The 14,779-nt window shown below is 35.1% G+C and overlaps 1 protein-coding gene and 1 non-coding gene across 3 annotated transcripts; both read right to left on the reverse strand.

Annotated features, from left to right (window-relative positions):
* Nucleotides 1–2: 2 nt before the first annotated feature.
* Nucleotides 3–7,631, reverse strand: LOC146148657 (phosphatidylinositol N-acetylglucosaminyltransferase subunit P-like). Of its 2 annotated transcripts, none has more exons than XM_083386352.1 (4): nt 7,518–7,631; nt 2,033–2,105; nt 1,864–1,964; nt 3–166 (listed from the first exon to the last, which is right to left on the reverse strand). In XM_083386352.1, exons 1-4 carry the CDS (start codon nt 7,627–7,629, stop codon nt 3–5), a joined length of 450 nt encoding a protein of 149 aa, XP_083242478.1. In that variant the 5' UTR covers nt 7,630–7,631. The 2 variants fall into 2 exon arrangements, with proteins under 2 accessions (XP_083242478.1, XP_083242479.1); XM_083386353.1 differs by lacking the exon at nt 7,518–7,631 and adding an exon at nt 3,705–3,894.
* Trnaa-ggc (transfer RNA alanine (anticodon GGC)) lies at nt 7,282–7,356 on the reverse strand. Its single transcript has one exon. It is a non-coding gene; the product is annotated as a tRNA-Ala (tRNA).
* Nucleotides 7,632–14,779: the final 7,148 nt, after the last annotated feature.

Here is a 14,779-nt window from a genome sequence, read left to right on the forward strand (position 1 = left end):
GTTTAACTATCAAAATAAACAACTATTCCAGAATTTGAAGGGTGACAGTTGATATTTTCAATCCTATAATCTTTCAGTGGAGGTATTGAACCAGCTTTTATATCTTTTCTGTATCCAGATACTTCATAGCAACTTTTATTGACATAAGAATATCCCTTTATTTCATCTAAAAAAATCAAAAATCATTATCTATCGAGACTGGGTTTGTAGTTGTTGTATATTTTGCCAGGGGGAATAGTGATGCTAGTATAATTTTCAGGAGGTATGGAGCAGTGCTGCTATATTTTAACAGGGAGATATTGTACAGTTAAAATATATTCTTCTAACGCAGCGTCATTATTAGCCTTTATTTATGCTTTATTTTTCGATAATATAGCGTTTTTTGATGTCTCTTGTGACATTCTATTATGCTGTACTACCTGCTATCAGCGATTTGTTCGCATCAGTTGGAAAGTTGTTACATTAGAAAGAATCGTGACTGCACAAGTGTACTACAAGAAACATGGGTCAACTGATCCTTGAATTTTTTATAGGGCTGCGAAATATCAAACCAACTGCAAAGAGTCCAACAGGAGGAAATATGTCAGAGAAGTTGCCTCAAATATAAACAGTGTCTGACACTGTCCATTAAAATATTGCATGTTTGTTTATTTAATAAAATCACCACAATTTCTATCTTTTTGCTCCAGAAGGTTAATTCCGATAGTGCAAAAATTTTGATGTGAAGCAAACCTACAATTTGTCCATATAATCGAAAAATATTTACATTCTTTTCTATCTTTTTTAGGTACTCAAAACTAAAAATAGTCAAAAATTGAATTTTTGTCCTCCTAAAACACCCCATGTTGCTCTGTTTTTATAAAATGCTTAAATGGTTGATAATAATAATTCATACAAAAAAACATGTGCACGAAAGACTTTTTTTGAGTTTTTTTAGCTTTGAGGTTTCTATTTTATTTGCCAATTTTAGGCATAAGATTTTGCATGAAGCACTCCTAGTGCGATTCGCCCTCGGGGCAAATGCTGATTGACACTAGGGCCAACGGCCAAGTGCCCTAAAATTGTTTTTTTATAACAGACCTATTGGATCTCTTAAACGCACACTTGCAGGACTACAACATTTAAACAAGTGATCACAATTAGTAAAATGTGCTATGCAATCAATATTCAAGAAAACAATCTAGGATGGTCAATCTAAAAACTGTGGTTTAAATCAATTAAGAAATAAATAAGTAGGGCAGAAATTCAGACAGTGTATCTACATTTTCAGGCAAGTGTAGTTTTATCCGGGCCAGTCCAATTTTAATTCTATATTAACCCTGCAACTACTATTAGGATTTGTAGTCATGTGTATCTTAATAATTATGTGTTACAAACAACAGTAGCTACAGCAGTGTGTCATGCTAAGCAGATTTTTTGTGCAAATTTCTGGGCACCCACACAACTGTTTTACAACTGTGTACAGAAATAAAATTAAAATGTTATTTTTTACAAGTTTTGTATGTCAAACGTTTTTCGAAGCCCATACGATATTCTTTTGAAAGGATATAATAAAAAATACATTCAATACCCAATGATTGCTTGAAGTTTAAAATATATCCAAATGGGCTGCCCAACAGGTTTTGGGCACTTTTACATTTAAAAATTGGGCATTTTTGCACACTGTTTGTTGGGTGCACGTTTGGGGCACCTGCGCACATTGAAAAAAAAATGACAGGGAACACATGTCTACATCATAATCCTAAACAATGTGTTATAGATCAGAAACCAGGTATTGCTAAGAAATAGAATATGTACAACCATGCTTTACACCTATATCTATATGAAATTGAAAGGATTGTGCAATACAAAATTTGCACCTACCTGTCAAAGCCCATGTATTTATAAAATTCAATAAGGTGTAAAGAAGCAATCCCAAAGCAAATAGAAATGTAAAGATGGCTGGAATTGCAATTGCCCAATACCTAGCAAACATGATCCAGGAGGTTAAGTTTTACTATAACGAATGATATAGATTTAATTGGGCACTTACTTTTGGGGACAATAGGTGATTCCAGTTTGTTTAAAAAGAAAATCAGGAATGTATGCCCAGCAAAGAATAAACACTAAAAATAAAGTTTAGAGTCATTGCATTAAACGTTAGATAAAAGCGACAGCATAACATTTTCTTACTACTGAATTTTAAGAAATATATTCAGCGGAAACTAAAACTTACGTATATTACAAAAGGGATGTTTAAGGTAGAATCTCAAGCAGTGGAGCAGTATGTCAGAATGGTGGCGACTTGGCCGAACAATCAGAAATCAAACCAAACAAATTGGTGAAAAAAATTATTTTACTTAATAAATAATGTTTTACATTATTTTTTAAATATATATATTTTGTAGATTGTGGGAACATTCCACAGGAAAATTGACAGCAATTGAATTAATTTTGTTCTACACTCCAAAAAAGGTTGGGAAGCGTGTACAGTGTTTAGTGGGGGAAACATTGCTAGGCATATAGATGGTTTATCATTAAAAAAAATTAGTCTTTCGATTGTTGTGTGTTTGTAGTTTTACTATGACTGGCAGCGCCTAATTAAGTACTACCATATTTACTTAAAATTGCAATCACAATAATTACAATTCCGGTTAAATAGACAAAAGACCAGAATGACATTGACAGGGGTGGATCCAGGGTGTACCAGGCCATGCTTCCTCCGATAAACTATATTTTTTTGTCTGTTTTAGGCACGTAGTACACTGAAAGCCATTGTAGACTAACCGAATCTGTTGATCCATGATGCAAGCAGGGCAGGCTAGAAAAACAACTAGCCTGCAGTGAGGTTCGAACTCACAACCGACCTCCAGTCAAGTCAGGACTGTTGCTCTACCAACTGAGCTCTACAGGCTCAGAGAGAAGCGAGTCGAGAAACAACCATACGCCAATGCTTGCTCAATCTGTTAGTACAAGCAACTTCATATTGAAAGGGATCCACAGAGCTATACAGGCTCAGAGAGGAGCGAGTCGAGAAACAACCATACGCCAATGCTTGCTCAATCTGTTACTACAAGCAACTTCATATTGAAAGGGATCCGCAGTAACATATCAATAACATAAATGATATGGTACTGTGGAGTGTGGATCCCCTTCCATGTTGGCTAGTTCCTCTTCCTCTGTTAGCGAAAAGCCAACATCAGCCATTAAGTCTGATGCGATACAATAGCAAATGCATAAGCAATATGATAAAATTAAAATGGACAAATTTAAAGTCCAGGTTGTTATCCAAAAAAGGCAATGAGAATCGGATTCAATATTATTGGACAACCCCTAAGCAGTGGTTCTTAAACTTCACAAAACTCGCCCCACCTAGCTTCAAAATTAAAAAACATAAGCATAACAGCAATTTATTTCCAGGTTAGTTGCACATTAATGCGAAGGATGTAACTGTTTTTTGGATACCAAATCTTTAATTTGAGTATTAGTAGCAGGGAAATATCACTTTGCCTTAATGTTTAGTCATAATTCATAACGGGGTTTGTCAATTTCTCACGCCACCCTTGTGAACCTCACACACCCCCCAGTTTAAGAACCACTGCCCTAAAGTAAACTGTAATTAACTTAAACAATGATTCACCCGTGTAACATTGTGAATTATTTTTTTTGTTTATATAAGAAACAATTTGTTTTACAAAACAATAGGAAATTATAATATGGCTTACCAAACAAAACAAAGCTTGTCAAGTATAGAACATAACCATATAGTGCTCTTTCTGGAGTTGGTGCTGGGCTATTTAAAGACATTAAACAATTTATTTCCTGAATATTTCTATATCAGAAAATGTAAAAGAAAGTTAACATAAAAATTAAAAAAACATTTATTTCTGGTTTAAAATCCTAACACTTTCTACCAATTAAAGTAAAGTTTTAAAAATAATTCAAAAATGAAGATTGCTATCTGTGTGGCTAATATCCTGCCTACATTCCATATGTTGCTAAACTCTTTTTTTTGAAATCATATGACAAAGTTAACTGCGATTTATACCATAAGGAGTATTTTTCATTGCAAAGCGTTTCAAGTTGTTTTTATTTTTTTCATTTGATGGTCATCGCAATGCACACACAAATTATTTGACACTGGAATGCAATCATGCCTGAAATAAAAATGGAAAAGTAAAATTGGCAGAAATGGTACTTCCACGTAGTTGAAAAACGTGTATATACTTGAAACCGAATAAAAAGGTACTGTCTACAAATTTTGTTAATTTTAGGATTGTGGCTGCTTTGGATAGGACAGCGGAAGTCTTTTGCATTTTCTGAACATTTTAAATGCCATCCTAATAAAATAGTGCAATACAATAATTTATTTAGCAGGTTGTGACCTTTAGGAAATTTATCTTTCTAAAATAACAGAAAAAATATTTCGGGGAAACCTTGAAAAATGTGAGGTTATTCAAAGTCAATTTAAATTCTTTTCTGTGATCCATGGGCAGCTTACCAGAAACCTTTTTGGCATGGTGAGAAATCTTGGGAAAAAATTTTTTTTTCAGGTCATTGATTAAGAACAAATTTAACTGGTATGTTACAGCTACAACCAACCAAACTTTTTTTTACCAAATTTTTTTTAATGTAAAGCAAAAAGTTTTTGCGCTCGCACAATGTTTTTATACCATTTTTACACATAAAATCTTTTTAAGCCATGTTTAAAGTAAAATTAAAAAAATGTATTATCATGTCAGTTGCATATTTTTGTACGAGTTGCTCAAGAACAGCTCGTTTTGGTAAATTGCTTGGACCGGTACGTTATTTCTAAACAATTGCGCACCGCCTAAATAAGAGCCTTGCAAGAAAGCCTTGTAAAGACACTAAATTTATAAATTAGGAAAACAAATTTCAAAACTGATGTCATGTTCAGTCTTTATTTTTTAAGTTATGATTTTAAAAAAATGATGAGACACTAATTTGTAGTTGATACTAGTATTAACTATCATCTGTTCCCGCAGTTCTTTTACTGCCTTCTTTTACATCTTTTAAATAATAATAAACATTTGTGTTTGAGTAGCTGAAAAGTAAAACACAAAGTAACTCCATAACTGGTCCTGTAACTAATATGCAAAAGGGGATTGTGGTCGTATTTACAACAGAATTATATATGTTTTCAAATATATATATAACGCGCACTAGTAGCTTATAGTCTCAGGTGCAGTGCAGATTGTGTAACTTCGAAAGTGCACTGTTTGGTGCACAACTGCACATATCAGCGATTACCAGATTAAAATTCAAGTTAATTAAAACGGGTACAAGAAAAAAAACAAAAAATTAATAAGATGTTTTTACAATGTTGTAAACAAGTCATTTCAAAATGACTTTGGCTCCAGTTAATAATTTGGAAGTAGTCCAAGTCAAGTCTTAATACCAAACTTGTCCAAATCATCATTTTTATTTTTTTTTGAGTCAAGTCATTATTAGAGCAAGTCCACTATTAAAATTGGTAAATTCGTCTGATAATGATTAACAACTCAACTAAAAAGAACATTATACAGCATGAAAATTGTTTTGCATACTAAAATTGTGCAATTTTAAAAGGTTGAAAAAAACTCGCAGATCCACTTGCCATACTTTCCACAGTGACTCTGTGGTAGGATTCTAGACCAGCGCCCAAAATTGGGACAAATAACCCAATTTTTTTCAAAAATATTCAATGAAAACACTTATTAACCAAGGGTATTTGACAAAATGACTAAGTCAAAGTGAAGTCATTTTGGTCTATAGTGAAGTTAAGTCATTTTAAAACAGTGACTTTAAGTCAAATGTCGTGGAATAGTATGATAATATACACTAATCACAAAGTATTTAAAAGGTTCGAAACAAGACAAACTGGTGCGAACATATACAAATGTAAACTTATCATTTTTGTAAAATCTTCAACCTTATGTGAAGATTTCGCACCTTAGGGAATGCCCCCATTTCGCTTTAACCTGGCAAACTTTTTTTGTCGCGACCCAAAGTAATCTTTTCCAAGCTATTAAAGGCCCACTACCTAAAACCAGTACAATGTTAGTGTCGGATTCAGGATATTTGATTTTAAGGTGAAATATTACACAGTGCCTTGATGCCCTAATCATTGCTCATAATGTAAAACATAGTATATAACGAAGAATATACGCGCTAAAGGCCCGTTTACACTACAGCTGCACTCAGCTGCGGTTGGCGTAAAAATCGCTCCAAACGTAACGTTTTTCTATAACTGCACTGGGCTTGAGTTTAGCAAAGCGTGAAAATCGCTACAAAGCGTATTTTTAAGCTAGCTGCAGCTGCTGCACGGGGCTTGAGTTTAGCAAAGCGTGAAACGCTCGCCACAATGGAATTTAAATGCAAATTACGCCCAGCGCAGCTCAGTGCAGCTGTAGTGTAAACGGGCCTTAAGCGCGATTTTTTTTTTTGTTTACATAGGCCTATAGTTACATTGGCAAAAAATATAGTTCGACAGGCTCTCTGGACCACATTTGGCACCTGGGCCTTTCCAGGCTGATCTAATTTAAAATTTCCTTGTAACACCAACTTTTAAAATAAAGTGTAGGCTAATGAATGTACGGCTATCACGCGGCCTACAACTACGTGATAACACTAAGCTATTCAAACTCGCGACCCACTAAAAATGGCTCTGCGGCATGGGCGCCCGCACGGGGGGGCAAGGGGGGTCACTTGCCCCCCCTGGAATTTCAAAATGCGATTATTAGTATTATTTATAAGTGTAATATGTATCACTTATGACGGTTAAAAACATTATACATTATCCATTGCCCCCAGTGGCGTATCCAGAGGGCGGGAGTTATTACCTCCTTTTTGTAAGTGATATTATCCTATTTTGTTCGTTTTTGTCATGGTTTAACAAACTGTCCGAAGCGGCGTGCTTTTAAAGTAATTGGGTCACCCATCTTAATCTAATGCGAAACCAAAATCGAGTGCAAAACGCCGTTTTTCGTCTTTTGTTTGGTCGACCGTAAACGCTGGAAGTTTTTCTCTTTTGTTATTTGTTTAGTATTCGACTAAAAAACGTCGAGTTATATGCAGTAAGTATGTTCCTCGCTGTTCGGTCTCTGCGCTAATATTCGACATTTGTTTAACTGATGAAACATGAACACACATGTGTGTTTACAACTGAAATCTAGCCCTTCTGAAGCTGCTTTTTGACCAACGATTACGGCTTACCTATCATTAGTACACCGAAAGCCATTGCAGACTCTACACCGAATCTGTCGATCAATGATGCAAGCAGGGCAGACTAGAAAAACAACTAGCCTGCAGTGAGGTTCGAACTCACGACCTCCGGTCAAGCCGGGACCGTCGCTCTACCAACTGAGCTATGCAGGCTCAGACGGGAACGAGTCGAGAAACAACCATACGCCAATGCTTGCTCAATGTGTTAGTACAAGCAACTTCAAATGAAGGGGATTCACAGTACCATTACCATATCGTTGATATGGTACTGTGAATCCCCTTCAATCGTGGTTTGTTTTTTTGCCTGAAGTTACCATGTTTCGCAGATGGCGCCTGATAGGATTGTCGACGACGCACGTGGTCGCTTTTGCTGGACGTATTTGGCTGTTTCTGATTAGTTTTTTTATCACGTCTTGCAATCACCATTCTATGACGTCATACTGTCACTGTTTTATGACGTCATTATTCAATAAGTCAGACGAAAAATAGGGAAATTCCCTAAGTTAAAAATTCAGGCCCCCCCCTTTTTGATTTTCCGCTGATTGCCGCCCCTGGAAAATTTTCTGCGGGCGCCCCTGCTCTGCGGCCCATAGTTTGCCGACAACTGGTTTAACCCATCATGTTCGCCCTTTATGATAGTAGCCTACCTGATAAATAGGGCGATTTTTTTTGATCTGTCAAAAAAATTCAAAATTTTGTCAAAATTTACACGTTAGGTCAAAATTTGTCAAAATTATTTCAAGTCACAATTAAATAAAATGTACATAAATCGTTTACAAAATTAAAAACAAGTATAGTCAGCTTTTTGAAATTATCGTTTAGTTTTTTTAAAGTCATCGTTCAATCTTATCAAAACAATTTAGTTTTGATTTATATTCAACGACATTTTAACTGAATTATATCCTCATTAGAGCAAAATGGGGTATACGCGAGCAGAATTACCCACCGAGGCCGCTCTAATTTTGACAAATGTATTGAACAGTATTTGCTGTCTTTTTTCGCTTGTGATTTGCAATTATCCAATTTCTTATGTTAATTTTCTGCAATTATTTTTACATTGCATATTTCCGATGAAATTTAGGACTTATTCCGATGAACTTGGGCCTTATTCCGATGAATTTAGGACTTATTCCGATGAATTTAGGACTAATTCAAACGATTTTTATCTTATGCTGTACTGGATATTACTGCGTATTTGGCTATCTTATGACGTTGGTCCAAGGCTAATACTATGGTTTTATAGATTTTTTTGCTTTAGGCATTGTTGCGTTTTGGGTCTTATTGTGTGAACCCAAATTAGATTTAGAATTTACAATCAACATTTTCCCTAGGATTTTGCCAAGAAACGTAAAGTTGCAAATTTTAGAAGGATTGGATGCCCAAGGATGCCCAAGACTTTGTCACTCAAGTCGGCAGGAAAGCCATATGGTTTCTGTGCAATGAAAGTGTTGCCGTGTTTAAGAAGTACAACATTAGCCGCCAATGCGACAAAACATGTAGGCTATGACAGTAGGCCTACAATTAATACACCGATCAGGAATCCGGCCAGCCAAGTACTTCTCCAAAGATCAGGGCCGCCGACTGAAGAAGTTGCCCGCCCCTGGTCCAGATGTTAATTAATACGAAATTTAGTAAAATGTTTTTACTTGTTGTATTTACGCATGTACTTGAGGTTTGGTCACATTTTTTGAATGAACATATGGTTCTTTTTCCTACATGTAAAACTGTAAGAAAAAAAAAAAAAAAAAAAAAAAAAAAAACCAAAATTTTAGAAAATAATTTATGTTTTTTTACACCCTTGAATATTTGTGTGTTTAAAGAAATTGACCAAAACTTCTTAGAGATCAAGGCTGACTGATCAACTTTTGTCATCTCGGATTAAAATACGAACTGCACAGACATTTCAGACAGACATACCAAAAATTGTCGACAAAAAAGGTGTCAAAAGCCTCTGGACAAATCGCTTAAAATATAGTTTTTAATTAAACTCTTGGTGTATAATATAATTGCTGCCAACTGAAAGTATAAGTTGCTGTTTAAATTTAATTGGTTTGTCAAACCACTTTAGATGAGCACCCGTATATAGTGGGGGCAAGAAGTAAAAAATAGTTTTTAGTAATATTTCTAATTATTGCGCTGCGTCACAGACCACGTGAAGATATTGTAAAATAAACACAATGTAAATAAACACAGCGTGGATTCAATAACACTATTGAATATAAAACGCTGGTAGTTTATTTTTTTAGACGTACTCAAATTAGCTCATGTCGCCGGACTGTTAGACTTGAATTTGACACCCTTGTTTTAGTTTAAAATTTTTGTCAATTTAAATACAAAAAACACAATTTGTTAGGCTTCATTTCAGCTATATTTGCACGCGGGTTTGTTTAAGAACAGCAGGTAATTTTATGATCAATTGCTTTGTGACGTAAAAACGTAATTGACGCCATCCCTAAAAGTTTGCATCCATGGCCCATTTTAATAAGTTGTCCTGAATCCAACCTTGCACATAGCATAGTGCAATCCACTTGCACATAGCATAGTGCAAAACGAAATCCAAACAAGTTCGTTATTAGTAATGTACTGCAAGTGAAAGCTTTGTGTTTGTTTTTGTATTACACTAATAAAATCACTTAATTGCGGGAAGGATAGACAACCAGAGCTTTTCGGTGCCGGGACAAAACCAAGCTCAATAAGGTCTGGTGAGTCAAAACAAATTTATTACAAACCCGGAATTGACCGTGGATTTTTATGCAATTGACAAAATTTCATTATTCAAAAAAAACAGGAAAAAATAAAACGTGTTTGTTTTGGCTTAGTGTAGAACCGTCAATTAATTTAGCAGGGGACGTATTGTGCAAACAAAGATGTGCACATTTTTCGATAAAGTGGCATACATCAAGACGATTTTGATTATGGCTGAAAAGAAATCCCGTACAGAGTGGGCGCGAAGCACAAATAAAAAAGAACAGTTGAAGAAGGATTAATTACGTAGCCATGGCCTTATTAAATACGTTAAAATTGTATTTTTGAAAAAGTACACGAGGATCCATAGTCATAAAAAATCTGTAATAAAAATACGGTAAACGTCACATTTTTTTAAAAAGTTTTTTGTTTGCTTTTTATTGTAATCTGAATAGGTCCGGTACACTTTCCATATTACCGGTAGGTCATATTTAAAAGAGGCAATTTATTTGCGCAAATAGCGATGAAATAAATTCATACATAGACTATTTTCAGTGTTTCTCAACCTTTTATGGCTAAATTCACCCCTCAGAAATCGTAAATAGATTGCGGCACCCCTGTAAGAATGACCACAGTTCTTGTTTATATTAGAAAAGGCAATTCAACTTGAGCTTAGGCCATTTATTGAATACAAGAGTAATTGTGACGTCATAAACACAAATGATTTAATAAGGAAAATTGGTACAATTGTTAGATTGACGGTGGTTCTTACTAATTGTACTGCTAAATATTTAGTTTATATTTTTTCTTGTCAATTTTTGTATTGACAAATAGTACACGGTGCCCCTTGAAAACTCTTAAGACCCCAAGGCCGAGAACCACCGATTTAGTTAGATAAAGTTGGTAAACATATTGTTTGGGGAGTGTATGGTATGGCCTCGTGAGTTTTCTGGACGCACGGGGCCATACACATAGATTATTTCCGTACCTGCTAAAAAAAGGCAAAATTTTGTCAAAATTATTTCAAGTCAAAGTTCACTTAAAGAAATTTTCAAGTCAGAGTTCACTTAAAATTTGATCATACAACTTTAGTTTTGAATTTTATTCAACGACATTTCATTCTAAAGTGTAAACTGTATTATATCTTTATTAGAGCAATGGGTCTATCTAGTCCAACGGTGTCCAACCTACGGCCGTCGATGAAAAATTGTGCCGCCGTTAACACGTATTTTAATAAGCATGTGTTGGCGGCCGTGACCGTTCTGGCATGCGTTAATAGTTCATATATGCTAAATGCAGATTAGAATTTTTACGACTTAAGGGACTGCAGTTAAATCAGTGAGCTAAGCTCTTTCGTTACATTTTCAGTGAACAGAATTCCCACGCAGGTGCGCTAAAAAAACTTGATTTCATTGATTGATTGATGCACAAAGAAATGAATGTTTGACAGGGGTAGGCAACCTACGGCCCGTGGACCGCATCGGCTCGCCAATGTAATTCATCCGGCCCGCGGCCTCTTTGGACAAACTAGACACGAGTCCATTACAAATACTTTTTGAATATTCTAACTATAGGTAAGTGCGTACAATTTTTCGCGCTTCGCGCGAATGATATTTGTACGTCCGCTTCGTTTACGGTTTGAGGCTGTCTTTTGAACTAGTTCAGCGCTTTTTTACCGTTGAACAGTGGAAGGCTGACAAATGGGTTGCGGACAAACGGAAATCGTATTCAAAAATATTGGCCATATATTTTTATTTTTTATTTTTTATTTTTTGCAATGTAATAAAAACTTGCACGAAATTTAAAACAAATGCGAGTATAGAAAAAAAAATGCTGAATTTGGAACTTTGAGACAGGTCTAAAATTAGACGAAGTTTTTATGTTATAGGCCAGCCAGACATTCGTCTACCATTGCTGGTCATTAGATTGGCTAAGAGCATTAGAGCAGGGGTGGATCCAGAGGGGGCACCTGGCCATGCCCCAAAAAAATATTATTTTTGGCAAAATTCAATGCAAACACACTTTTTTCGCACTTTGCGCGAACTTCTTCTATCTGTTTTATTGTATTTTAGTCCCTTTGAAGTAAATATGTTAATATCAAAAGTGTTATTTATATCATGGCATATTGCGCCGCATTACTAATAAAATCCAATTCTTACATAAATGCTTGTGTTTATAACAATATGCGATTATTTTATGTGCCTAAGCCCATTTCGATTGGATTAAAAGTTTAGCCAAATCTAAACCCTAATAAACGCATTTTATTTCGCGCTTCGCGTGATTAAGCTGCATTTACGTTTAATATTATTTCCACGAGTTCGTTAGACAACTAAACGTCTTTTTAAGATTAATAATGTTATGCCGGACAACTTTTTGATTCATCCCTATAAAACAGTGGTTCTCAACCTGTGGTACGCGTACCACTAGTGGAACGCGAAGTCATTTTGGGTGGTACGCTGTACGCAGTATGTTTTTAAGTAAAATTACAGTTTTACCAAAAGGTTAAGCATTTTTATTGTAATAAACTATACATTCATTATAATGATTGTATAGTTAAATGTTTTATGCTTCTTTAACGATAGGAACTATTATCTTTCCGGAACATCTATGCAAATTTATTAAAGTTAAGTTTTTCGACAATTTGTTGGTACGCACCAAAATCATAGAAGCTCGAGGTGGTACGCAGTGAAAAAAAGGTTGAGAACCACTGCTAGAAAAGTTTAACTTGCGGCCGTGAGGAAAATAAGACTGTCAATGCGGCCGTCAAGAGCTAAAAGGTTGGACACCCCTGATCTGGTCTATCGCATGAGGTTCAGCTCGAACTTTTTCAACGTTTTTGCTTGATATACTGTAGTTGTGTATTTCTGATTTGGACAAATGCATTGAACAGTATTTGCTCTATGTTTGCGCTTGTGATTATCAATTATCCCATTTCCTATTTCGAGATCTTTTAATTGTTAGTTTTCTGCAATAATTTTTATGTTGTATTTCAACTGTTTACAAAACACCTTTGTACAATAACTAGCGTCTTGTTTTCTTTTTATAGCTATTTTATCTTTTTAAAATATCAACTAAAAGCATTTCCATTAGTTTTGCATAAACCCGAAATAATAACTGATTTGTGTTCGACCGGTAGTCAGTAAACAACAAAAATGTGTGGTTTACGACGCCAAGACACTAATACAGTGATACTTAAAACAACAATTTGTTGTTCAAATTATGTATTTTTAATAAAGGTCAAAATTTGTCAAAAAATATTCGCCCTACTTATTATTTATTAATTACTTAATCTATATCGTCAATGGTGTCCCCAAAACAAATCGCTGTAACCCTTAAAGTAAAAAACGGCTACCCAATTTAATTGAAATATTGAAATTTCCGCCTCAAGTACGACTTTGCATTAAATTTTACTTCCTTACGATCTCAAAATATTGTTAAGACTGCTGCGAGGTCTAACTTTACCAGCGTTTACTTAAAAAAAAAGTCGGATGCGTGACGGTCGTAGGCTTGCGAGTTGTTGCACCAACATAAAGTATAAACTTTAACATGTTAAAGCGTTTTTCTGATTTTTATCAAGTTAATTGGGAGCAACGTGAATATGTAGTAAACCAAGCAATTGTGTTCAGGATCAGTGCGCACACGTGTGGCAGCCGTCTACCGTTTGCCAAAGAGCGTTTTTCTTCTTAGCGCTTGATCGCGCACAGGCGCCCCGCAGTTGACAGACGTCCCTCCTGTTGCTCGGCGTACGTAGGGCATTAGTGCCTAGGAGTGTGATTTTAGCAACGTCTAGAGCGCGAAAGATTTTAGTAACGGTTAGTCTGAGAGGCTTTTCTAAATTTTACGTCTCGGTCAGTTGCAGTTAACTGTTTAGGTCGCGTTTTATGTTTAGTCGTTCTTAGTAAAATAAGAGAACCACAAACACTTGGTCTACAGTGTTTTACATTATGATTCTAACAGCGGTACTCTCTTTGATTTCAATCAACATTGATCGTTCGAATGGCCGTGTGCTCGTTCCCCGACGATCGATCGCAAAGATTGAGGAATTATTATTGCAGCCGCTGCAAGCTATGCTTTTTGACTATTGACTTGTGAATGAGACGATAGGGTGCGATTAGTTCGACGTCCATTATGTTTTCGACAGTAAGAGACGAAGACAACGTAATGAAAAGTTTCAGTCATAATTTCTGATAATTTGGTAGTTGCTTACTTACTAATCATGGCAATTAGGTAAAAATATCGATGTGCAACAAAAGTTTAAAAAATAAAATCGATGTTCGTTTTTACTTCAATTGCCGTATGTCGCTTAGAAACAATGTGACTCGTCTAGACTAGAAATGAAAATATCGTCGTGATAAGAAACGATTGTCAATAATTTAAAAATTGAATATCAATTTACGTTTTGTTCCACGTATTGTTCCTAAACTTGCATTTCGGAGATAGTTGTTATTTACAATTTTACGATTTCATATCAAGTTTTTGTTTCCAGTTTTAAAATAATAATATACTTTCTAATTAGTTTGTAGAATACTACCAATATAAAACAACTTTTTACGTTTTGAATATTGTTATTATTGTTTATTATTATCTTCTAACAACATTGTACCACTTTTATTATAAATTCAAAGAAAAGTTAAAGAAGCAAGTTGTTAATAGACATTGGGAAAGACTGTCCTATAGTAACAAACAAGTCAAAGTTTGTAAAACGCTTTAATTTTTTCGGATCAATGGCAATGCAACCTAGCGACTGGTGGAAACTACGTTACTTATAACGATACCAAGGTTATTAAAGAACTAATTATAACCTAATTAAATCCCATCGACGTTTTGTAAATTCCAGCCCTTCACAAAAACTTAGTTACTGAGGAGTGCAGTGTGGCTTTGTAACTGTTGA

This window comes from Ascidiella aspersa, chromosome 4 (genome assembly GCF_963924565.1).
Source record: "Ascidiella aspersa chromosome 4, kaAscAspe10.2, whole genome shotgun sequence".
Taxonomy (NCBI): Eukaryota; Metazoa; Chordata; class Ascidiacea; order Phlebobranchia; family Ascidiidae; genus Ascidiella; species Ascidiella aspersa.

Excerpts from the sequence above, each read along its gene's own strand:
- LOC146148657 (XM_083386352.1), bottom strand. The coding sequence starts at position 7,629 with ATGGTGATTGCAAGACGTGATAAAAAAACTAATCAGAAACAGCCAAAT. Across the intron at positions 2,106-7,517 it reads GGCGCCATCTGCGAAACATG|TGTTTATTCTTTGCTGGGCA; the intron begins GTAACTTCAGGC and ends CTTTATTTTTAG. Across the intron at positions 167-1,863 it reads AAATACATGGGCTTTGACAG|ATGAAATAAAGGGATATTCT; the intron begins GTAGGTGCAAAT and ends TGATTTTTTTAG.